Consider the following 27,659-nt stretch of genomic DNA (forward strand, 5'->3'; position numbering starts at 1 on the left):
TCATTCTTAATTATTCGTAATGCGCAGAGCTGTCATGAGGATCATAATTGTACAGAGAATACAGCGCAGGAAGTAGACGCCTCAGGAGTGATAGCTCTTTCAATTTCGTTGAGGGCAATGATCCGCTGTGTATCCAGGAGGGAATATGAAAATCACTCCTCTTCTCCAACAAATTAAATAGAAAAATTTAATTTTTTTGCTGGGAATAATAGTTAAAACTTAGGAGTAATTGGGTAAAATCGCCTGACAATACGAGGCTCTTTATCAGAAAAATATAATTCAGAATAACTTTAAAAATTCAAAATTTTCAATCCTAAAAAGATACTTTTAAGATATTTGTTAAAGTTCGGAAGAAAAATATCTTATAATTCCCTATTCCCTAGAATTCGATCTCAAATCTCTCGGGTTCGCGCGTTGACCTGTATTTGCGAGTCATTCCGTATAAACATACGTTGCTGCACACTCCGCGGTTGTAACATATAATAATATTCACTCAATACCTAATGCTAGACCTATATTGTATTGAATTTACGTAAGCAGAAAGTATATATCCCTCTATGTATGTGTTTATCCGTCACTGCTTATCACTAATTGTTAATTAGGCTTTGGCACTGAGAAAGCTCACAGTCTTAATATGTAGACAGAATGAAATATATTCGTCTCCCCCTGGAATAATCTTTGGAAATGGTACGGAGCAATAATTCCATCCTGATAACAGTCTATAGCATAAAAGCTCATCGTTTTGGTATCATTGATGGCCAGATTCTAAGTATCGCTTACTGTTTTCCTTTGTAAATAAATAGGGTGCTTTCTCTGTTGGACACACGAAGTCTTTGTATGACGTCTGTTGGAATCGCCTGGTTTTATTGCCCACTGGTTCAAGCATGTTCCTCCAAAGAAGAGTGCTCACTGAAACGAAAAAGAACATCATCTACTAAACTTGAACGTTAATTTACTATGGCCAAAGAACATATTTAAATCGAGTGACAAATTTATCCAAGGATCGTAACTTTTGTGTGCGTGGGTGTGTGGAAAATGAACTAAACACGACAATGGCAACTGTCCAATCCTGTGGAAATGTAACCAAGATGTTTGAAAGCTGAAAAACTTATTTCAAACTAAATTGGAGTGCCAAAATTATGCTATGCATAGAACTAAAAATATCATCATTACTCAGGACAAACAATTCCGTTAAGAGATTTATTATCAGTGACCAGTGTCACTAGCGCCATTACCAATGTAGAAATTTGCTATTTCCTTACGTAAGCGGAATTTCTATAAAACCGGCAATAAAAAGCTACGATGAAGAGAAAAATACCAATTAAAATGATGAAAAATTTATTCGTGTTGTACAGCTTAAGGAAATATTGGACTAGGATTGCTTTATTATACTCTTTGAATTTGCTCGGTATATTCCATCGATGTCAAACGAAACTTATCCTGAGAGTTCAATTATTAATTGCCTCATCGTTTATCTAATAATTATCGGTAAAGTAGAGATATTTACTTCCTCTGCTCATGTCCTTATCATTATTTCTATTTATGTGCGTAAAATATCACCTAATCCCAATTACTTCGACAGAGGTAAAATATCCTTTTTTGTTAAATGACCGATCCTCTGTGAAAAGTCGTTAACGAATGAATATGCATTTCTTGAGGTAGGAAGCACAAAAACTGGACATTGATTCTTACCTATAATACGGGCATATATAAATAATTAATTTTTGAAATAATATAATATAATATTATTTCAAAAATTTCAACCTCAATTCTGCATCCTTTTTGCTTTACTTCTTTTTCAATAGCCTGTTGCTCTTTGACGCAATTAATGAAATGAATTGCTCTTTCTTATTTTTTTCTTTGCTTTGAGCGCTGATACGACGCAGGATGCTAGCAGGTAGCAGAGTGCCCAGCTAGCTGGTAGCGCTTGGCTTAAATAAGGATTATTAATGCCTTATCAAACGAAGAAAACTTTCCGACCTTAGCTGTATAACTCCTATCTACTCGTATAGAAACTAGGTCCCTGTGACGTCACGTGGAGTGGCATCGCATGGGCGCCAATCTTGCCTTTTTCAAATGAGGATAAAAAAAGCATTCGTCTAAATTGGGAATTCTAAAACCAAATAATTTGTATATTATGAATACACTAATGGTGGGTAACGAATCGCAATCAATGCCTTTCGTTTTCTTTGATGGAGGAAACTACCCTATTGTTAGAAGAAATTCACAAAAACTTGATTGCCTCGGGATACGTGTGAGTCTCTGTACTGTGCTGACATCGAGTGGAAAATCAAATGCACTACTAAATATCTAATTGATCTCGTTTGTTTTCTATACCTAATTTCTATACCAAACTTAGTGAAGAAAAAAGAAATCACTTGTACCCCATGTCTTTTTACCCCCTCGTATGCTAAATGTATTCATGTCACTTCTTAAAAGTGGGCACCTCCCCGTAATGAAGAATTGTTACTAATAGTAATAACAATATTATAATAATAGTAATATAATATAATAATAATTATAATTATAATTATAATTATTATTATCATTATTAACAGAGAAAATAAATTACTAATACTTACTTATCGCCATGCCTCTTTGATTGAAATGCACGCAGTCTGGAGTATTCACTGGGTTCCTTGTCATCGCTTTGAACAAGTTTGTGCCGTCTTCAATTTCGCCCGAGTCCTTGAGATAATTTGTGAAGTGAAAAAATGGCTGCCACTCCACTGTAAAGTCCTCCCGTCCTGTGTACCGCTGATTTGATGCCTAAATGAAGAGAAATCGCTTAAATCAAGTAACTATTCGGGTAGTGTCGTAGCCCAGAGGATAGAGCGCTGGGATAGTGATTGGGTGATCGTAGGGTTTGCGATAACCCTCAATCCATTTATTATACACTTTTTAAAACTTGATTCGCCTTTTTGTCTTTCTCATCGATTGTAATTGATTTTCAACTCACTTCCCATTGTCGGATCGGCTTGGAATTTTGCACACTCATTTGTTGTTTATGACAATTCAATATTCAATACTCAGATATTTGAAATTCTTTTCCATAGTGCTCTAATTAATTAACTGAATTTCCATGTTGAAAAATAGTTTTAACTTTTCTCAATAGATGCCGTTAGTTATACTTTTTTGTCAAAAATTCCTTTACCAGCTCAGGTTCAATATATCAGTACTACACGATTCACAATTAAAATCAGAAAATAAAAATTAATAAAAATATTAAAAACACGCTTTCCAGCATGAAATACTCTAATAAGTAAAAGTAATAAGTTTTTTCACCACTCGGAAAATAAACCGCAGGTGCTGATTAGGTTTAAATATTAATGTTGCGTGTCAATAGGTATCACCAATCAGGCTGTTTACGCCAATTTCTAATAAACTAAGTCAGCGCCATTATTCTCCGAGTGACAGGAATCTTCACTTTTCAAAAATTTTCTCTATTTTAAATTGCATCTCCAATTTCTTACATTTTTCCTTTTTGTAAATTTAATATTGTTTTTGGAAAATACGTGTTTTGTTTCTTATTTGACTTATTATTTATATTCACTTTTCATAACACAGTAATACCATGAATATCAAATGATATATTCACACATTTAATTTTCATTCTGCTTATATTGCACCAGTTTTGTTTTTTGTGTAAATATGTTCGTATAAGTATGTTTTCACGGTACATTGACCCGTACCCGTATAAATGTACGGACGCGTGAATGAACGCGAAAATGCACCGTGCAACCACCAAACTTGAGCGAATGCATGAATGGAAAAAAGAACCTGCTCTAATTTGGTTCATGCATTCGTACATGTTCCGTTCCGGCCCACAAAAATAATTTACGCAAACAGAAATTTACTCGTACGTGTTAATGTATCGTGTAAACAGGCCTTATGACTGCTTACCAGTTCTTGTTCCTTTTGCTGATATTTCCTTACTAGTTGGGCCATTTCCATGAGACTCTTCTTCATGGTGACCTCTTGAAATAGGCAGGGACAGGCCACTCGATTGAAAAATCGACAAAAGTTATTTCGCGGCATCCTTACCGTCATCGTAGTATCTGAAATAAAGACAAGAGTCCTATGGGATTTTTCTTTAAATAAAGACACTCTTAGACAATGCGTTTTGGATTAATATTTTTTTCGGATTTGTGATTAATTATTTTGTGCAATGAGCTAGAATATTCTGTCTCATCGGCTGGGGTCCCACCCGATTTTATATGTGATTATCGACCGATTATTTATATTTTTGGGGATATCTGTTGGGTTTTTATACCTACCTCACAGAGCAACCTTAGAATGTCTATGCGATATCTTTTTTCTTTGAATTTTAAAATAAATTCAGTATATTTTCCGATACACTCTGAATGCCGTGAAATATTAAACAAATCCCTGCAGTTTATATGTGTAAAGTTTTTATTATAATGTTTTCTAACTTTTAGACCTGGTACCAATCAGGTTAAAAAAACTTGAAAATCAGTAAGAATCTATCGCAAACGATGAGGATCGCAGTGTGTACTGAAATCAGATCTACTAGGAAGTTCTAGGAAGAAGAAGAACAAGGAATCTAGAGGAAGTTCAAATGGTATTGAGTGCAATTTGCGTTTTTCGCTGCGACAGAAAAAAAGTATGGATATAAGATATCCTGCGTATGAAACTGTGTCTGATTGCCCTGGTATCAGCTTGATATCAGTGGAAAGAGTCTCCGCTAAACAGAAGGATTGTGAAAAGGGGAACACAAGTGATGACCTTCCTACGGCACAGAAGTTGGAAAGGCCGAAGATCTTCGTCAACGAATTCACGAATGGAGTAATAAGGAGGACAGTGCACAGTTTCAATTTGAGGAATATGTTTCCTACGTTTCCAAAGCCCACATGAGAAATGCTGATGGGAATTGATTGAAATATTTTTTTACCATCCGAGAAAATTTACGCTATTATGGCTTAGAATTTACGTCGTAGAAAAGCATTTTGATGAAAGCTCAGCCCAACCTGAAATTCAGTTTACCTGAAGGGTGCAACAACGATACTTAATCGTGCGAGTCGGTCAATTAAAGGAAGCTCGCCGTCTGCCTAGTGGGTGGCAACCACGCGCCTCTTTTCGCCTCCCCCTCCCACGACGGAGCTGTCGGTACGCGCATGGAAACATCTAGTTAAATAATAAGTGATATTGACGTTATCATTGATATTTTATATACCTTTTATACGTACTTGCATTACTAACATTCTACGAAAGACAACAGTACCAATCAATTTTCACTTGACCCACTGGTTTCGAAGTTAGCAGAGGTTTGCGTTGTTTCCAACAACTCCATTAATTTTAGTGATATAAACAATTTGTTTTCGGCAAACTGCTAATAATAGATGTGCCTTCTTTAAATAAAAAGTTATAAAAACGAAAATTACGGGAATTCCAAGCGCTCAAATTTGGGCAACTTGATTTTACGCGCAAAAAAAGGGTACTTTTTTGAGAAAAAATTAAGTACAGGAAATACTATTGAGCCGAAGATTTTTTTAAGTGCACGATACAACGTAGAAATAAATTCTATTTCGTATACTTTTTGTTGCATTGAAATTGATTGCTTCGTTTAGACGCTAGAGCTCCTCAAACTCGAGTATCTTGCTTTTTTTACAGACAGTAAATTACTCCAGGATATAATGCTATATGAAATTTACTGTACATTTGCTTCGGGATGTATCCCTATAAAAGCTATGCATCTTTGCGCAGGCCTCTTGCCGGGATCGATCAATGCTTATAGAATGTAGTTGGAGAAGGTCTTATCAGGATAGAGTGACTCAGAGAAGTATCTCATTTGTATGGAGGAGTAATTTTAATGTTTATTATTGAATTTCCCGTAGAAATATAAAAACGCATACCCACAGTAAAATGGTGCCTTTGCTGTTTGTAGTCAAATTTAAAATAGAAATATAAGCTTAACCTACCGTCTAAAATTTAAGAAGCTCTTAATTTATATTACCAAGAATTGATATCAAGTTCACAAACAGCCGTGGCACTTTGGTGTACAAGTAATCAAGAGCTTTCTGGAGTTGCATTTTGTGCTCTTCAGGCGTGTTCTGCTTCTTATAGAAACACTGGTAGGAGCACAAATCATTATGCCCGAGGGAGATGGACAAAATCTGAAAAAAGGACAGAGACACAAATTAATCAATTTTGTACTGTACAATTTTTTATATTTTTTTAATCTCCAAAAGTGTTATTTTATCGCCATTTTCAGATGTTTTTATGTATTTAGTGGCAAATGATAACATTCAAGGAAAACTTTTAAAGCTTGAACAAAACACACGGACTGCTGCCAGAATAGCTCGAGTGACTAAACCCTCTTGAAGTTATATAATGAGCTTAAGTCAGTAAGTGACTCATTCACATTCGGAAAACTAAGATGTGAGGAGTGGCATAACTATAGCTAACTAATAGATCCCCTACCAAAGCCTTAAACAAATAAAAAAATATTTTAAAACTTTTGTCTAGTTTTGACGTATAATAACAGCATTTGCTTAAAGTTCAATTTTTAGTGATAAAATGATGTAAAATGTATTTCCAGGCGTGTCAATTTTCAAAAATTTTGCTGGCCTCGGTGGCGGCGGGGTAACGTTCTCGCCTGCCAAACTAGAGGTCGCAGGTCCGAGTCCCGCCTGGGAAGGTTTCCCCGGTCCAGGGCATGGTCGTTTTTGTACGTTTACTTGTTACAATTGTTGAACACCCCGGTGTAAAATGGCCAATAAGAGCTGTATCCGGTGGTTTGAGAATAAAATTTTTTAAAATAAAAAAAATAAAAAATTTTCCCGGAACCCCCGTCGCCTGGGGTCCTCTGTCATGTCCCTTCATCCCCCCAAAGCATATTCCTAGTTATGCCACTGGTGGTGAGAAATATACGCGAAAATTGAGTTTTTCGGTTCATACAACCCTCGGAAAATAGGAAACAAGGGCGAGAATAACATTACGCAGCAACTTTTATGTATACCGATAAAAATGCTGTGCCAATCGACTACCAGTGAAAGTCTACCAGTCAGGAGACGAAACTGATGCCAATATGCGATCATTTCATCTATCATCATCGATTCTGTTGCCAATCAGACAATCTTTGCGTCGGGATAGACGGATGATGGACTCGGAGATTAACTGTATTATCTTTCACAAGCTTCGTTTGTCCCTGCTGAGATTTGCGCGGCCGTTTCCCATTCGAAAGGCGAGACCCCGCTGCCGTCCTGTTTACAGAATGTACTTGACCTGGTGTGAAGATTTCGCATCTCATTTATGCATCCCATGTAGTTTAGTGCCCGGGATAACTGCCTTTCACCCAGACGGTTCGATTCCCGGCATAAGAAGTTTCTTCTTGCCGGCCTCGGTGTCAGCGGGGTAAATTCCTCGCCTAACAAACAGAAGGTCGCGTGCTCGAGTCCTGCCTGAATAGGTTTCTTGTCAACCCCTCTCGATATAAAGGCCTAGTTATTCTGCTTTCGGGGAAATGATAATAGGTAAAATAATATTTTTTTTTAATCAGACCTATTCACGGTATTTACCTTCCAGTCGTGCGTGAAGTTGACGGCGGGATTACTTAGCATTTTGCGTACGAAGAGCTTGGCCTGGTCGATGGCGTCGTCGTCTAATGCGGCCGGGATGGCCACGTTGAGCTGCGCGTTGTATGAGAGGAAGTCACCGCGGCCCTTCGAGAAGCCCACCAGCCGCGGGTTGAACTCCTTCAGGATGTTCGGCAAAGTGACCACGTGCCTCCAGTCCGAAAGGCCACCTGCAGAAGGAGATTTTTAGAATGTAATATAATTTAAAGTCACTCAAATCAAGGGGAGGTTGAATCGAGGATAACCCTTTGCACCTATCCTGGATCCACCAATGATGGCTATAGAAAAAAATATCTAAGTTGATACAAGCAAGATACCCAGCGAGGGGCAGGAGGGGGCAGCTGCCCTCCCCTAGAAGCAAATACCGCAAATATCTTCAAGGAAAATAATATTTTTTCATGCAAATAATTTTAAAAACTAATAAAGAGCAGTTACAGCTTCCTTAAAATGTTGGTTTCATTCACCATTTCCATGCTAAACTTTTATCTATAACTTGAACAACCTTGCCTTGTTCCCCCCTGGTTTTGATCCTGGGTACACCCTTGGATACAAGTTTGTAATTTTCCTACTATTGTGAAATTTATATTACGCTTCCTGTTCAACCTGATACTTATTAATATTAATTAGTCAACATACATCAATTAGTGAATAAGGTATCTACTTGAAATGAAGAAATTGTCGACATTCTAGTCTTGTGGCCAATGTGTATTGATTCTTATGTCTCGACAACATATTTTTCAGAGAAATATCCACGACCGTGTCGGTTGCACCAAACGGGCTAAATGTCAAGGAGGCCTACGAAATCATTAATGAAATATCACGTGAGAGAGGGGGGATATTAGAGCAAGTCAACTTAAGATAGAGTAGATTATTCCCCTCATAAAGTCATTTCGATTTCGGAGATGTTAGCGCTTTCGTTACGCACGATGGCCTACCTATTTCGGGAGAACCCGAAGTAGGTACGTGTTGTTATTATTACGGAATTAAGATTATAATCAACGCATACAAGGTTATTATCCTGCTTGGTGGTTCTACTGACAAATAGGACTTTTTTCCTTGCGTGATCATCAATACCTCTCAACTAGTGGGCGTGTCTGCTAATCTACGGTTAGTTAAGAGACTCTTAGCCTTAATAAGCGCATTTGGTTAGTTCCATGGTGTTCCTGAGATTGCTTTGTTTAGAAAGGTCAAGGGCAGTAGCTACGTTGAGACATTTTATTGCATTTAATAAGACTGAAAAATATTATCTTCTGTAATGAAACTCGAAAAGTGGATGTCCATATTTTAAGCTAGTAGGTACAGAACAAATGTTTTCAGAGTAAAACGTAGAGGATATTTTCAGTTTTGGATATATTAGCGGTTCTCTCTGACTATTGAAGATCAATTTACATTGATAGCTTTAAATTATCTTAAAATTCATGATAATATCTCCATTTTATTTAATCTTTTGTTATACAGCTCTTTGCCAACTTTTTACCATTTCGAAATTATAATAAGAATAATTTTGTTTTGTCCAAATTTATCTGTAAAAAAACTTCACTGCGACCTAATTTTCAAAGAGGATCTTTATCATTAGGAACATTAGAAATAGCTTATCATTTTAGTTAGATAACAGTTTAAACATTTAGTTCGAATTCAGTCACTCAAATCTAGGGAAGGTGGAATCGAGAATGAAGAAGGTGAAGTTTAGACGTAATTCTTCTTCTTCATAATTAATAAAAATCGCATATAAATGCTAAATCGCAGTTAAATTTTTAAAAATAAATTTATATTTACTATATAAATAAAAAAATTATTTTTACTATTTCCTAACGATAAATAAATTCCACGAGGTCGCGATAATTTTGACACTGCTCTTCATTCCGTTCTTTTTTCAGCTGAGCTTTCCATAGTGACATTTTTCTTTCCTTTTACATCCTTCATAATCTGTCTATGTCTGAAATGTCTTATGTAACTCATGCGGTTTCGTCCCTAGCCCTTCTTTCCATCCAACTATCCTTCGACGACAGTTTTCATCAGGCTACCATGCCTCATAATGTTGCCAACAATGTTGTCGAACACTTATACCATCGTCTAAAAATTATCAGACCATATAAAGCTGACCATTGCCAGAATTTGCTGGTATCTAATATTTGATAATTTTACCTTTTCTTTGTTCTTCCACACGTAATTTTTAATATTTGAAATTCAAGGCAAAAATACTTTTAATACTTAAACAAACTAAAATAAATATCTGGTCTATTGAAAAATATTTTTTAAAGCACGCCCATCCGATTAATGAAGTGTCCACAGGATTGACTTGGATTAAAATTGGTATTGGAGAAGGCGAATGGTGGATTAGTTTACTTGCATGTTGAGGGAAGGGTAGAACATGAAAAGAGGAGATAAACCTGGAAAAGGCATTAACCTGCCTTTAACATGAAAGGCGTTAAGGGGGCCTCGGCCTACCGTCCAATTCGAGGGAATTAGTCAATTAGTCTAGTCAAGAATAGTCAAGGAATTCCAGGTTGATATCTTGATTGCCACCCCTATCTTATAATTAAGCAATGAGGGTATCTTTGCTATGTGGTGCAGAATTACCACCCGTGTAGGAGACCCCCCTGTCCTGCACGGGCATTCCGAGGGGACTGAATTCGCGGGCGCCGTTTCCGCAGATGAGAGAGTCCCCCATGGCGCCCACCACGTCGATGTCCCCGGGTCGAAGTCGGTGAACGCTGTCCGGACGATCAGCGGAGCGCCACGGCACGGACTCGACGCACGGGAATGGCTCCGAGTCGGGGATGGTCGCCTGCACGGTGTTCCAGTAACTGTCCGGAGGATACGTGATCGATTGTACTTCCTGCGGAGAGAGGTAAAGGTAAGGGATACTTTTATCGTTCAAACAACATATAATATAGGGTGTTTATAAATGAATATTGGGGTTTTAGCACTATAATATTTATTGCATTATACTTACAGTTATAAATTATGTGTCAAATGAAAGAGCAACTCAAACAATTTTGTTTTTTTAGCAAATATGACAAAGTTTTTGACGTATAATTTATAATGGCAAGTATAATGTAATAAATATTACAAAGCGTTAAAACTCCGATATTCATTTATAAACACCCGGTATAAGGTACTACAGAAGAATGATGCTATGAATGAAGGTGGTGCTACAGAAGAATGATGAAAATCAAATGGATCGACCGAGTTAGTAGCGAGGAAGTCCTAAGAAGAGTGGGAGAGAAGAGAAGCCTCATGAAAACCTTAACAAGAAGACGGAACAACCTTATAGGCCACATCTTGAGACATGATGGCCTGATGAAGACAATCGTCGAAGGACAAGTGGAAGGCAAGAATGGAAAAGGAAGACCCCGAACAAAATATCTGGAACAAGTAAAGAGAGATGTGAAAGAGAAGAAATACGTAGGTGTGAAAAGATTAGCTGATAGGAGAACTGAGTGGAGAGCTGCGTCAAACCAATCCTAGGTTTGTTGACCAGTGATGATGATAACGTACTAGCAGGCCAACCCGCGTTGCTCGCGAAGTATGGCACTCAGAGAAGTGGAAAACTTGGAACTTGGATTTCATGACCATATCGGATTTTTGTGTTCTCTTTGATCTTGTCAAGAGGTGTACCTACCCGGCAGGATGTCCAACCACAAAAGTTGTATGACGTGACGTAAGAAACAGTAATGAGGCAAAACGCAAAGGACGCAACGCAAACGTTGGACAAGACCAGAAGTAGCACTACGGGGTTTGGTAGTAAGAGATGCACCTACTTACTAACATTGGTTGCAATCCGTGCAGCAGTGTGGAAATGCATAGCAGACAGAAAAACAGACATTCTCTTTAATGTATAGATACAGATATATTGTGATATCATTTCCCTTGGGCTGCAACCTTGCCGTGGTGGAAAAGCTTGCACAATCAAATGACCCCTAGAACTGCACTGGCGGGATTAATTCTCCATTACTCCCAGTAAGGCCACTCATGTCAAATAGGTCGAAGGGTAAGAGCCAGAGGAAAGGTAGTCCACGTTTTGTATTGAGTTTTTACATGGGAGACCCGAGGAAAGTTCATGCAACAGTGTGGTTTCCTTCATCAAAGAAAACGAAAGGCATTGATTGCGATTCGTTACCCACCATTAGTGTATTCATAATATAAAAATTAATTAATAAATATTTTATAAATCCCAGTTTAGACGAACGTTAATGGCCAATTTTAACCTCATTTGAAAAAGGCCAGATTGGTGCCCATGCGATGCCACCCCCAGTGACGTCACAGGGACCTAGATTCTATACGAGTAGATAGGAGTTTTACATCGTCTGAGATTACCAATGCATGCATGGGGCACAGAACTCAGGGAAACATCTCTTAATAATCGCCTATTATAATTGCCTACGGTCGGAAAGTTTCCTTCGTCTTATAGGGCATTAAAAAATCCTTATTTAAGCCAAGCGCTACCTGCTTGCAGGATACTGTACGCTGCCCCTGTGCTCTGCAGCAAGCAGCCTGCATCGTAGCGGCTTTCATAGCCTTGCACTCAGGTGACCTCACAAAGCAGCAGCCAGACGTCACACTGGCTTTTCCCAGCATTCATACTTACCCGTCGCGTTTTCGCAAGCTTTAAATTTTTCACTTTTCATTAAATCGCGAAAAATAGATAATGTCATTTAAAAATCTAAAAGTGTGAAATACGTACTCCAGGAGTAATAATCTTTCGATTTGGGCAAAAAATAGGAAACCACCCAATTGATTCGCCGTGAAAGCAATTGATCTTTCTTTTATCACAACTGGCAGTTTTTGGATTAATTGGGTGCCCTTTATGTGGACAACTCCAATAATTACTATATACAAGTATGAGAATAGGGATAGCGAAAAAAAAGGAAATAGGATGATTGCGTCCTTTCAGCAGAAAATAAGTCGGAGAGATGGATAGCGTTGAGGAAACAGAATTCCTTACCAAGAATGGACAGAAAAGTCTATGCCTCTAAGTTGAGGCATACTAATCGGACATATCCTGTAGCCACAACATCTCATGAGGACAGTCATTGAGGAACCTATTTATCCTTTGAATTAACTGTGTGAGGAGGTCAATGGTAAATTCGACTCTACTTAGCTTGTCGTTGAAGGATGCCACCTCCGGAGAATACGATGGAATAAATGGGTGTGATCTCGGTAGCAATTTATCTTGGAGAGCTCATGGACTTGTGCGCATGGACTCTTGTTAAAAATAGCAAAATCTGTAGCCACGTGATGAATCAAATTGCCTTGGTTGAGACGAAATCATTTGTTTTCATGTAGGTCATTTCGATTGGAAAAATGTCAAATTTTTGGGCAGAGATGTCGTAGAACAACATATCAAATAAACAACCACGATATCGTAGGTATTGCCCACAAATTTAAACATAATTAGTTGGTAACTGATGATGATTGTGTAACAATCGGAACACGCGGAGTAAATTGTTAAAAAAAATTTTGGTCAATACGATATCTAAGTTGATCATTCGATTGGAAATATTATTTCTATTAAATTCATGATCGCGAAGAAGAAGAAACATCATATTTTTTTACAAAATCCATATATCTTTTCGTGCCAATCGTCGGCTACACCTGACGGAGATTTTCTTCCACAAAGGAACGATTGTCGGCTACAGCCGGCGAGGTTTCTCCTATGTAAATAAAAAAAACAAATGCCGAAAATAATGAGGAACCCTATCTCCGATGGAGGGGATGGGAAGTGGCTACGTGCCAAGCAATAAAACAAGGAATGCCGCTATCCCTCGCGATACAGCTTAACGAGGTATTTAATCCCGCTCTTTGGGACTTCTTTTCGATTCTTAAACTCATTTTTGACTCTAGCACAATAAATATGCGGTTATTATGAAAATATTATCTTCGCTGTTTCCATTTCCCTTTAAAATACAGGAGTTGGGATTTCAGTATTGGCTCTTACATATCCCCTAAGAGTACGATAAGAAATGGGATACCTCGAATCTTTGCCGCCAAATGCATGGTTGTTGCCACAATGAATTGAAATTTTGGTGTCTTTTTATAGACGAGTCACTCGGAACAATTATAACTACTCAATTATAATTATAATAAAAATGATAGTTGTCAGAGTATCCACTAGTAAATTTACCTTCTCCCGGATATATTTTTCTGAAATATTTTGAAAGACATTCATTTATTTTTTTCTCTTTAGTCAAAATATATCCCAAAGGGTGAAATTTAGGTTTTTATACTACCGTTTTAAGGTAATCATTTTCTTTAAGGCTGAATATAACGTAGTTTAATTCAGAGGATATATGAACTGCGATTATCAGTTTTCTTTAACATTTAAAACATTCTCAGGCGTTTTGCTTCACTTAATGATAATATAGTCGTCAATATTTGAGTGTTTTTCTGTGAATACCTAAGTGGTTTACATTTTCTCAAATGATGTTTTTCCATTTCGCATCCTAATCGTTATGCATAGGATTGATTTCTTTCTTGTGGTATGCAAATTAAGGTATGCCAATTTTCGTGTGGTAGAAATGGAATTTTTATTTTTTATCTCTATAAATTTGAATATAATAATTTGGTTAAATATAATTATTTTTTAGAGATCATAAGGGGCTAAAATTTGATATATACGGAATAAAAATAAGGTGACCTATTTGCGTTGGCTTTTCCCCACTTTTTTGAATGGCTTTGACCCACTTTTCAAAATTATTATCAAATGTATGGTTTCATGATGCGTAGTTTTCCGCGGCGTTGTCTAGATGATGCCTCCATGTTCCTGGGTTTCACCGCGTGGATTTTCTTTGTGACGACAGTTTCGACAGACGTGAGCGAAACTGTCGTCACAAAGAAAATCCACGCGGTGAAACCCAGGAACATGGAGACATCATGTATGGTTTCATGTAATTTTACTCAATTTCAAAGCTTGCGCCTGACCTTCGTGACTTTTGTTTCAAGTTTACTTTCCCGATGTGTGTTTGCTGAGGGAACTTATGGCAACTTCAAGCTGAAAAAAGGAGTTAGACAGATATATATGTTTGCAGAACTTGACTCATGCCATTGTTTCTGTCCTGCTTAGAACCTATTTTTGAGGCAAAATTTCGATCGTTTTGTTCTTCGTTTAGGTTTTTTAATAGCTTGTTGTGTTTTTGATGTTATGTTCTTTTCACGAGTTGAGAAAGGTCCCACTTTATTGAAATAGATAAAGTGTCAATTGTTTACTACGTAATACTCGGTTGGATATTGAGGTTTCTTAACGCTCAAGTCGAATTTTATTTTATAACAAATTTATTGAGTTGAATGTATAAACTAGAACATGCTGAATTCAAGCACGCTAAATGCTTTGTCCTGCTCAATGATTTGTCTTGAGGCAAATCGACGACATACTTCCACAGTGTCGTCAAGAGCATGAAATGCATGCATCGTTAAGAACAGTATTGTTCCTTTTGAGAATCGCCCTTGACACTTACAAAGAAAGTTTTTCCCTCACGCGAAATTATTAGTCTCGTCGCTGAACACGTCAGGTTTAGATGGAAGAGGCGTCATTGCTCAATCCACCAGCCTGACCTCGCCTCATCCAATAACTCCATGGAAATTCACGCGTAACATCAGACGGTCCCGAGTCTGCATTTGGTCTGGGGGAGAAAGTGGAGCCTTGATAGCAAGACCGACTTTTGCTGATGACGTGCTCCAGCTCCAAAATTCGAGTTTCTTCTCTAGGTCAAGGTGAGGAAGAATTTAACCGTGTCTCGTGAATCAGAAGCAGATTTTGAATGCAGAACGCTAGCGGAAAATTAATAACGTTCGCTGTTTTGGGAAGTTCCAGCCCACGGAGTAAACATGAACAGATCGCTCAAGGTGGCTGAGCCGTAACCAAAAACAGAATACTGAATTTATAAAAAAATTTAATTGACTTCTAAATACGCCAATTACTCATTATTATTTTCAGCTGTTGATGATGTTATTTCGAGTGTGCACTGTGCCCGCGTACTTATTCGGTTTGTTACCCAGTAATTCGTGGCCGTGGCCGGTAACTTTTTCTCAGCTATTAATGATAGTTTTTCCGTGGAGGTTATTATAAATGTTGATGGAGGGAAGGGGATTGAAATGGGAGGTGGTAAAGGAGTTGTAATTTTATTTTTGTATAACTTCAGAGTGGGATCCCACGTGTGGCTAATTTTATGTTATAGACCCTATTGAAGCTCTTGCTTCTAATTTTCCTAATTCCAACGCCTCGCGGATTACCCGGGGTTTGAAGTTTTCCACCTTGGCGATTGCTATCATTAAGTATAACTAACGACGAATTACAATAAAATACCTCCAATACAAGAAATTCAAAACATCTGTAAAAATATCCTGAGGAAACATTTGTTTTATGATGTAGGTAAATATATGAAGAGTCGCTTTTGAGGTTACATTGTTTGCTGCGCTCAATGTAGATACACTTATCCTAATACATATTTTTTGTGTATGTAATTGACATGACCAAGTTGTATATTTTGTATTTTTGTAATGTAATTGACTTGACTAAGTTTATGTATTGTATGTGCTTTTGACGACTCCATGCCAATGTATTTGCGCACGGAAAATAAACTTTATTATCATTATAATTACTATTTTCATTTTTTTGTCGCAAAAGTGGTCTCATTCGGTGTGGTTCCAATTTTTTCTAACCAGTATTAAAGAACATCTTGGATGCAAGAAGAGTTTTCCGGATTGCCACCGGGTCAGGAACTGAATTTCTGCCGACGTTTCGATGTCCGACTCAGTATTCGTTCTCAAGGCTGTAAAGACGATTCTTCGCAGTGACTTCACATAGCCCTGAGGTCGATGACCGAGTAGGACGTCGAAACGTCGGCAGTGGTGCAGTTCCTGACCCGGTGGCAGTCCCGAGAACTCTTCACGCAGTCTGTTTTCCGGGAAATCATCAAATATTTTTGCATCTTCGATGCAGTATTTGAAATATTTTGAAATTAATTGCTGGACCATTTTTCTTTGGTAATATTATCATCGCTGGATATTGAATGGTGCATAAAAACCGGTTGTCGTAAATACATTTTAGATTATGAAAAATCAAGAAAGGCATTTATGTCACTGTTTATGTTATTTATGTCATCTGTTTACTTTCATTTGTAAATTGTACTACTTACCGGCCGGGAGATATTTTTTTCTATTCAGGAAAGGAATATAGATGTAACACAGACTCCTGCACATTAATTATTAATTATTACCACCCTTATTCTCTAGTGATAATCATCATCTATACTTTAAGAGTATGCCAAACATCAGAAGTGGTTGTCATAAATAGTTTTTAAATCGCGAAAAAACGTTACAGAGTCCCAAGTTTTACGCCAAAGGTCGCCTAGAAAGTCACAATTTAACACTATCAAACATTTTATCAGAATAAATTTCACTTCGAATACATTGAACATAGTACGAGTATTTTTCTTCTTAGATGTCTTATAAAAATACCTTCTAAGCCATGAACTTGGAGTTAGGTGCTTCATTTTTTAATTATATTAAGACTTAATTTTTACAGCAGAAGCTGAAATAAGTTTTGACGCACTTAAAAAAACACTCGCGGCGTTAAAGTTAATTTTTACGGAAAATTAAGGAATATTTTTCAGCGATTCCCTAATAAATACAAAAAGATTGGGCCATGTGACAAAAATTCAGATGCTTTCACGTAGCCCTCTTAATAAATTTTTTTGCAATTAAAAAACCATTTTCGAACATGTTTCTACCGGATGGGTAATTCTGATGGACAGGAGTATGCTTGATTCGGGGGAATTCCGGAAAAGTACCTTGATAAGTTTACAAGTTGTTTCAGCCTAAAGTAGATCCTCCGCCCAAAGAATACATTATCGCCGGAATTACGGCCAGCAAAAATGTTGTAACATTGAACCGACGCGGCTGTAACCGGAAGATGAAGAAATTCAAATAATTTGACCCAAAGAAGTGGAAAATGTTGTACTTGGAATTCATGGCCACATGGTAGGATTTTTAGGCACGCCGAACAGCAAACAATGAATAAGACGATTTCCTTAAAACGCACACGGGAAAAAAACACACAAATGGTAATGACAAAACGACGCGAAAGACGCGTTGAACGCATCTGAAAGTAGCGCTACGGAGTTCAAGAGCACCCACGTACTAACTTTTGTTGCAATCCGTGCATTCGTAAGGAAATGAATAGCGGACAGACAAACAGACATCAATATAGATAACGGTTATTATATATTAGTCACTAAGTAACAGTGGCAAAGTTAGCGGTGCCGGAAAGCACTTTCCTTAACTTTCTTTAGAAGTAAATAAATACCCTGTGTTTTTCTTTATTACAAGTCAATATTTAGATTTTGATTCTAATTTTTTTGTTTTGGTGCGAATGTATAAATTAGAAATTTTGGGGCAGCAAAATTTATAAAAGTGCTATTTGACTATTATATCTTTTGGGTTAACCTGTGCTAGAACGGTGCACCGGCGTGCTCTGGCACCATGACACCTCGGCTAAGTAAGTAATATAGTAAGCGCCTCATGTAACATATAGAAAGTTCTACGCCATCGAATGTACTCCTCGTCACAGACTAAAGGGGTATTGTTTAGAATCAATAATTTGTTGGGCAGCGTGGGACCCTAGTGGGTAGAGCGATGGGCTAAGACCGAAAGGTATCGCTTCAAAATTTTAAAGTTTTAAAATTTTAAAGGTCTTGCTTTATCTGGTGATGCCATCGAACATCCCCAAGCAATTATCCTCGTGTTGCGAGGTAGCCCAAGGAATGGAACTGGACTCTTACCTCCAATATATATCAAATTCTCCCTTTGCGTTAGTTTGGTTTGAGCTCTCCCCTCACCCACTAAAACCAACCTTTAAAAACTGAGTTATTGTAGCTTGACTTCCTCATATGCTGGTCGCAACAAGTCATACCATAAAAGTATCTAATTATCTATTTTATTTGTTTGCTGTCTGCATATTCTTTCGTATACGCACACTTCTATTTCGATATTAGCTTTTGTTATTCGCTGGACTCTGATCGAAAGACTCACAACATATCGACCCTTTATCATATTCCAGATTAATCCATCATCCCATTGTATCGACCTTATTATTTCCTCTAATTTTACCAAGTTACGAAGAAGTTCTGACGCACAAAAAACTAAATATGGTACTTTTACGGTAATGTGTTCTGTGGTCATTGTGACCCGTAATGCTTAAGTGTTCCTCAATTCAGAGATATACGAATGTCTTAATTCGAACAGAGCTCTACTCCTTCCCATCTGAATAACCCATTCGGTTGAGGCATGGTCGTAAATGGTTTTTTGACTGCAAAAATATTTAATTAAGAGTACTACGACGACGCATCAAAATTTTATGTCACATGGCCCACTTTTTTTAATTATTAAAAAATTTATGGTTCCATGTAATTATTAAAAAATTGATATGGTTCCATATTTACTCAATTTCAAAGCTTGCGCCTGACCTTCGCGACTTTTGTTTCAAGTTTCCTTCCCCGATCTGTATTTGCTGAGGGAACCTATGGCAACGTCAAGCTAAAATAAGGAGATACACAGATATGCATGTTTGCAGAACTTGACTCATGCCATTGTTTGTCTCCTGCCGAGAACCTATTTTTGAGGCAAATTTTCGATCGTTTTGTTCTTTGTTTACGGTTTTTTAATAGCTTGTTCTGTATATTTTTATGCTATGCCATTTTCACGAGTTAAGAAAGGTCCCACTATATTGAATTAGATAAAGTGACAATCGTTTCGGCCTTGAAACATGACCTAAATCTACTTCCTACATTTTATGCTTGTTTACAATTTTATGTTATCGAGTGTTTTCACCGTGGTTTCCTCTCGGACCAATTGCATAGCCAGAAATATAAAAACACAATTATTTTCCTTCATAAAAGAAAATATTTATTGAAAAATCATGAATTTACAAAATATTTCTTCAACGGATGAAATTTTTTCTATTATGAAAAGTGTTAAAGTGTGAAAAATTAGTTTAAAACCCTCTACTTACAATTAGTACCCAGTTTTTTAAAAATTTCCCCCCCCCCCCAGGTTTTTGACCCCCCCAGAACGAAATTCCTCGCTACGTCTCTGACGATATCCACCGTGAAAAACCCTGACGGAATGATACTTTGTCAATATCAACCCCTAGTATTATATAGTATACCCCCTAGTATTATATAGTATAACCCCTAGTATTATATAGTAACCCCTAGTATAATCGACATTAAGAACGGAATGCAACGTAATGAGAGCCATCGTAAAATGTTTCTAATTATCCCTAATGGTGAGGAAGTAGTGGAGTAATTTCCTATTTCCATAAAGAACATCATATCTCAATAAATATTTCACATTAATAGCGGTTAAAATATGGAATTCCGTATTACCTTAAATCATAAAACTAAGCTCCTTTGTGAATGCTCCTGCTGTAATTATTGAGACAGATTTGCAACTATGTAGTTTGTGCATTCTCTATGAATTTTTCATTGAATTTCTAAAACGTTGACATTTTCAACCAAATTGTTCCTCTTTTTTTCTCTCGCCATTACGTGGGCTTGTTTTCTTCTCCATTCGAAGTGTTTGTATGGTCACCATTTTATTTTCGTATTTTTATTTACTTATTTTTTTATTTTATCACATAATTTAATATTATCGCCACTTTTGATTGTAATTCTGTTTACATTTATTTTAATTGCCACTTTAAACTATAATATTATGCTTATGATGCCTCAAAGACTAGACAGGCCCACGGTAAAAAAGTGAAGTTTTCCAACTGAAACTAGAGAATGAATTTCCGTGGAAACCTGTAGCATAAAATGGTGCTATTCTAAGATTGTCCGTGTCACTCTTGAAGATGCCTTTTCTCAATTTGCTTAACCAATTGAAGGCTAGCACGTAGCCTCGATATATAAGGGAATCGAGTTACTAGTAATTATTGTTATAATATCCCCATAAAATATTCCTGTAGTAGTTCAAAATTGGTGCCTGAATAAATTGAATGAAAAATACATTTTTTATGCTGGCCAATAGACAAGAGTTTATCCCGCATTCGTTCAATCTGAGATCTCAATTACACAATATACGAGCTTCTTGGTCGGGATATGATCCCCTGAGCTTTTAGGGTAAATTTAGGAGTAGTTTAGTTAGGGATAAGTTGGTTGCATTATTTTCTCTCCTCGTGACTTGAATTGGTATGGTATTTGGAGGAGGCGACCGACAGCTGTGGTCATTTGCGCCATGAGGGAAGGGTAGGTAAGGAAGGGTGGAGAGAAACCTGGCGTCGGCATTAGCCTGCTCTTTACGAAAGGCGCCAAGGGGACCGCGGCTTAACGTCCCATCCGACGGACGGAGTGTTGCGCATGAAATATCCTCTACACAACATTCAAGCAGGGATCGGGTAGTCTCTGAAAATTCTCTGCCGCTGCCGGGATTTGAACCCGGGCCCTCCGGGTGGGAAGCCAACACTCTAGCAACCACACCAACCCGATCCCCGTGACTTGAATTGTAATAATTATGCTTCAGTAGAGTTTGTATGATTTTAATCATGCTGGTTTTTTAAATCGTAAGCATTGTCAGCACCCATATACCCAGTGTTGTTTCACCTCTTCGGCTGCCGAATTATGGCCAAAAGTTTTTTGGAGGAAGACTTTCTCGGGTTTCCAGCCGGGTCCAAGGGTTTTTCTGCACCTGGAGGAAACCCGAGAACTCTTCCTCCAGTCTATTCGCCGGGAAAGTCTTAGATACTTCAAAAGTTTTTGTTTAGCATCAGTTGCGAAAAACATTTTTTGAAGCTTGATTACGATCCTACTTCGTTAATACGAAGATCATTCGATCCGTCGCATTGGAGTTCATTACCTCAACGGAAAACGTCCTTACAAGTCATATCGCAATGTTGCCTTTAAGTTACATCAAAAATGTATACATTCTCACCTCTATTAAGGAAAGATTTAAACTACGTAGTCTTTTGTGTCGTTAAGTTTAATGGCGAAACATGTAGCTGCCACAGTAATCATGGTTGGGTAGAAAATTTACGCATATAAAAAATGAGAAGTCTTGCAATTTAGTCTCTCGTTTTCAATTAGGATAGTAATTTATTTGCAGATTTAGTACTAAGTATATTACACGGAAAGGAAGGATGTGTGCAGCCATTATGAGATGAAGGAAAATAGAATTCCCATTGTCGCATTTTTCACCGTTTTCCAATAGGTCCGAATGTCCTTCATCTTAATATCAAAATAGAACATAATATTGCATGAATGATTATGAAGCCACGTCACGGTGTACAGGGACGAATGTCCTGTGTTTTTTTTAAACTATACGTTGACGGCTTACGAGGAAAAAACTCAAAATGTGCAAAAGTCTTTTCCGCCTCTTAGTTTAGCTCCCTTTATTTCTATAGATTCGCGTATTTTGAGTTTTATAAGGAGGTTATCCGAGAACTATTTCGAAGAACATTGAACTGAAGAAGCCTCCAACAACACTGGGGAAAGCATAGTTTCCTAAACATGGATATACCCGGAGAAAAACCCAAGAGAATGGTATCGTTAACCTTCACAAGGGTTTTAATGGCCTAGCACTCGATCAAGTTAGCTCATTTGCCCGTTTGCCCATGTATTTGACCGGAAGCACTCCGTACAGGAAAGTCTTTTTCCCTTATCGGAAACAAGGGCCACTGGTTTGTTCCCCTTTCTTGTCCTTTCTCTTTACTTCCTCGTGGAAGATATTCATGTTTCTAAAATTTCTTCGGAATAAGATATCCAAGTCCATTTTATTCCTTGAAAATTTATCTTATTTTGAGTACAATAATATGGTCCACTAGCTCACACCAACGCTACTCGATCCGACGAATTGGAGCTCATCACCTCATCGGATACCGTCCTTACAACTAATTAAAATATCCTTGTTCAACAAGGGCACCAGAGCACATCTATTTTCAGTGTATTATTCTAAAACATACAAGTGTAATAGCATCTTGCACTTAACTTTTTGAAATATTTATTCCTTTGGTGTTTAAGGATAGAATTGAATTGAATTGTCATTCGGGAGAGCGTTGTTCATCTCCTTGCCAGCAAGATTGGTATTGCTTTGGAATGTTAATATAGAAGGAAATTCTTTCAGTAAATGATCGCGTAAGCCATCGTATATTCCGGAAATATTGTATATTCACAAGTGGCGCCGACTCCATGGGGCCTCCCGAGCCCCCTCAAAAATTCGTTATAGGTGTGAGGATAAAATGTGTCAGGCTTGTCGATTTTCCCCGCAGTGTCCAGATATCGAGATTCGAGTTATTAGGGTTTTAATGTTGATCATATGACTCTTCTAAAATGCTTAAAAAAACTTAAAACTCACTACTTATAAAATTTCCCGGCGCGAGATCCCCGGTTTGTTCCCCCCAATATTTTTTGTAAGTCGGCATCCCTGATAGTCACCCGGAAATATATCAGGAGAATAATCTTTGAAAATCAACTGAAAAACCTGTCTCGGCGCTAGGTTAGTGGTAATCAGAGGCGGTCTGGCCAGGTCGCCTAGTTGGCATTCGCCGAGGGCCCCCACAATCCTCGTGCCTATGATGCAGCGTATATGAAATGTGTACCAAATAGACTCAGATTACTTGAACTAAAGTATTTCTAATTACACGTTTACATTAGTTGCTTTGCAATATATGCATAGAGTACTCAAAGACTGTATAAAATATAAATAAAATAAAGTTATCAGGATATAAAAGTGAACCAGATGGGAAGAAAAAGAAAGTTATTCCGAAAGGTTGTTTCAGAGGTTTTTCTAGATTTAAGTGAAGTTTCAAGGAGAAAATTCCCTAAAAAATAGATGATAGAACAATAATACATTATTATATTTTATTATCTGTGAAATTCTTACTTTCTACGGTATTTATATAACAAAAATTTCTATTTTCTTGTTTTCAAGAGTCAAAATAGCGTCGAAATCCATTTCCGGACAATTTCCTAACATTTTCCTGGGGAGGACCTCCGAATCTCCCTTCGAGGGAGGCCCCATCATGACATGCATGCATGTGGAGGGGAAAAATTTATTCAAGACTAAATTTCAGAGGCCAATTTCAATCGGAAAAAGCTCTAGAAAAAAATGAAATGCAAATGTCGCATTATAATCTGAGCAGGTGAGATCAGGTGGGTCACGTTAGGCCGTGGGGTGTTTACAGTGATCCGAAATGAACGACCTTCAAATTGATACGGTAAAAAATCAGCGTGATGGAGGGCCGAGATCACAATCAGCAGTATTTAATTTATTTCAGTGTCTCTCGGCATAAAATGAGAACGCGAAATATGATGGAGTAAAGGTCAATTCACCGATGCGGGATATAAACCCGTACAAGTTAATGTTTAAATGCATAAACGTGTGAATGAACACGAAAATGCATCGTTTAACCAAACAACTTGTGCGAACGCATGTACAGAAAGGAGGACCAGTTCTAATTTGGTTCATGCATTCGCACATGTTCCGTTCCGGTCCACAAAAATCATTCATGCACATAAACATTAACACGTACGTACGTGTTATATTCATGCACATAAACATTAACACGTACGTGTTAATACATCGGTTAAACAGCCCTTTAGATGTGATGCGAAAATATTGCCGAAATCGAGAAAAAAAGTATTGCCACCCAACGAAAAACCATTGGCAAATCCAAAAAAGTTGGCGGAAGTTAACAAGCGAGACAAGATGGCGAATGGCTTATTTTTACCATGCAGTTTCGCCATACTCCTTTGCTAACTCACCACTATGCTACACAGAAAAAACTCACTCGTTGAAGGTGTCGCTGCCGTTTTAGGGTCATAAGAGTTGATGGTTTTTATTTAGCCTGTTGTAATTTTCGTGACCCTATAAACAGTTCCTTAATGACTAAATATTCATGACTAATCTAGACAATAGGCTGCTCATTTCCACTGCCCATATTTATCTTACTCCCACATATTGTCATATGAATCTAAGGCATCATATGAATCACTGCATCCAATGAATGATACTGATCAGGACCTGGGGCAGGTTGACGGAGGCAAGATGACGAATACTTTATAGTCCCCAAGAGATTTTGTATTGCTGTATTTTCAGTGCATAGCGTATACTCTACAGTGCATGGCGTATACTCTCAGAAGGGTGAAATATAAGTTCTGTTCTGCACGTTGTGCTGTTGAACTCTTGTAGTAGGTACCGAAATTTTTCAGGGTAAATAGTGTAGATCCTTGCCAAAATTTAATGAATCTCAAAAATGGAAATTTAAAATCTGAGAAAATACTGAGGCATAATTTTAAAAGAGCAAACTCTGGTCGAGGTCCTCTAAGATATGATAAGTTTAAAATGGATAATGGTAAAAAAATTACCGTTGGAGCTTTCGTCACGGTTCCACTCTTTGTGTTTTGTCTTTTTTTATGGCAGGTATTAATTGTCAAAAATACAAGCTATCATGTGGTTTATTTCAAGCCTGCCGTGCGAACGGCGGTGTAATTCACATCAATTGCCACGAGAAATAATTCCTCTGGTTCGGGAGTCAATTAAACCTTTGGCTTTTCAGGCCGCTGAGCGGTTTGCTACCCTATCCAGGTCTTTCAATTGCCATGAAAATTTTACCGAGATTCAACGGTGCTGGATGTTAGGCCCTTGCGGTCAATTAAAAATGACAACGTAAACGCAGATCTTCAACCAAGAAGCCACTTCCGGAAAACCAAAGGTTCGTGATACAATTCCTGGTCCAGAGAAATTTTTTCTCATGGCAATGAATGTGATTAAGCTACCATTTTGAAATCTTCAGGATATATTGAGCAGTGGCGCAGCGAGGGGGAGATTTGGGGGTTCAAACCCCCCCAGAGCTCAGAGAATTTTTAAATTTTAATCCGTTTTACCTAATTTGTTACTTATAAAATAGTGAAAGGACTAATAAAACATCCCTCAGAGAGCTGCAGAACTCACAATTTTGAACGATTTATCTTAATATTTTCAAGGGAAGGGCCCCCACACCACCCGCTTACCATGTTGGGTAATCCAACCCCCCAGGCTCCCCACTATTAGTTGCGCCTAAAACCCCCCCTAGCTTTAATTCTTAGCTGCGCCCCTGATATTGAGTAGATCCTTTGTAATATTTACCAGCGTCTCAACCATAGAAATTTCACATCGGTCTAAATATTGGGATTAATGTTGAACAAGTAAAACATAGCGAAAACCAAAGGTCGAGCAGAAGCTCTTCGATTCACTTATATTGACTTTTACGTCGCGAACATTGGGTTGGTGGGGTTGATAGAATTCTGGTCATTCAACTGGTGTGTCAGGGTTCAAATCTAGCGGTGTTTGAGATATTTCAGAGACCTCCCGGACCCGAAATTTGACGCGGCGACATAGCCCAAAAAGTTTTTAAAAACTAATGTGACGAGTACCCGCGAGTAAGTTTTAACGGAGAAACATAAAAATGCATTGGTTAAGAACAACGCGTTTGGGTCAAAGGAACTCATCAGTGGAATGACCTAGGGCTTCTTTTAATCGAAATTCGGCCTCTTCGACTCTTAAGCGCCTTTCGCTAAAGGCCGTTTTACACGGGGCACGTAAGTACTTTCACAATCTGACGTGTGTACTTAAGCGCAGTCAAAATTTCGTCGTGTAAAGCGGTGCATTGCTAGAACGCATGCGTGAATGCGTGGACGTGAGATGGCAAAATAGCCCTTGTTCTAATTTCGTTCATGCATTCGCGCAATCCCACGCCATTTTAGAAATTAATGCAGTTTTAGCCTGCGCAATTCCTTGACCCGTGTAAAATGGCCTTAGGGCAGGCTAGTGCCGATAACCGGCTTCTCTCCACCCTTCCCGTACAGCGCAAATAACCTCTGCTATCGGTAGCCTACACCATAATATCATACCCCCTGTACCTCAGGAGCTCTCCCTAGTAAGTACCTCAAGCGTAATGGCGTTTAAATATGGAATTTCAGAATAATTTTCACAGCATGACCTATTTTTCTCCACATTGTCCTTTCCGACTGTCAGACCAAAAGTCTGAGCACTCCATGTTATGAATTCCAGCCTAGGGCCTCAAGATCAAGAGGGGCCTATATTCAAATCGTTAGCCAAATTCAAATTACACCATTCTAAAAACAGTGAACACTAATACACTGAACCGAAAACAGGGAGAAATTCTACGAATATCTATATGTATAAAAGAGGATTTTTGTTTGTTTGCCCGCAATGCATTTCCATACAGCTCCACGGATTGCGACCAAAGTTAGTACATAGGTGAATCTCATACTCTTAACCTCCGTAGTGCTACTTTTGGCCGAGTCCGATGCGTGCCGTTTTCTCTTTATCGTTTGATACGCTACGTCCTACAGCTTCTGCAGTTGGAGATCCTTTAAGGTATGCAAACCTCTTGGCACTATCGAAGAGAAAGGATAAAAATTCTAAGTACTACAGGAGCAAGTGACTTTGTACGCAGTCACGGGCACTGGTGCAAAGTTATATACACCAACGGGTGAAGTTCGCCATGAAAAAATATTTGACTTAGCCGGAATTCGAACCCGGATCTCCCGATTGCCGGTCACATGTGTTAGCCAGTTACACCACCAAGCCATCTTCTCAGAGCGAATCGATGAAAATCCCATATGATCATGTAATTTTCCCACTTCATCTTTACCGAGCAACGTCGGGTGGCCTGCTAGCGACTAGTAAACTCTGTCTCTCCACCATTCCCTTGCAGCGCAAATGACCTCAGCTATAAGTCGCGTCCTATAAAATATCGTACCACACCTTAACGTCTTCTCAAGAGTCCGATCTTGCCTACCTTCATTATTTGATCCATCCCGGCGACTTCTCCAATGACGCCAAACACTCCTCCATTGCGGGCGGCATATCCCGGGTGGACGCAAGTGAAGAATAGGGTGAAGAACAATGGAATCCTCGCTACTCTCCATCGGCGCAGCGTGGACGACCTGGCGTCAGGCATCGCGGTTGATATCTTCGGCGCGACCGCGCGAGCGGCTGGGCTTTTATGAAATCTCCCGAGGCAGCCGCTCCGTGTGCTCGGGTTATACGTTCGGTGGTGTGGGA

The 27,659-nt window shown here is 38.3% G+C and overlaps 1 protein-coding gene across 1 annotated transcript; it reads right to left on the bottom strand.

Moving 5' to 3' along the window:
* Positions 1-27,659, bottom strand: LOC124160226 (phospholipase B1, membrane-associated-like). Its single transcript, XM_046536034.1, has 7 exons — positions 27,394-27,659; positions 10,176-10,434; positions 7,539-7,765; positions 5,975-6,134; positions 3,904-4,058; positions 2,583-2,769; positions 1-909 (listed from the first exon to the last, which is right to left on the bottom strand). Exons 1-7 carry the CDS (start codon positions 27,553-27,555, stop codon positions 749-751), a joined length of 1,311 nt encoding a protein of 436 aa, XP_046391990.1. The 5' UTR covers positions 27,556-27,659; the 3' UTR covers positions 1-748.

This window comes from Ischnura elegans, chromosome 6, assembly GCF_921293095.1.
Source record: "Ischnura elegans chromosome 6, ioIscEleg1.1, whole genome shotgun sequence".
In the NCBI taxonomy this organism is placed as follows: domain Eukaryota; kingdom Metazoa; phylum Arthropoda; class Insecta; order Odonata; family Coenagrionidae; genus Ischnura; species Ischnura elegans.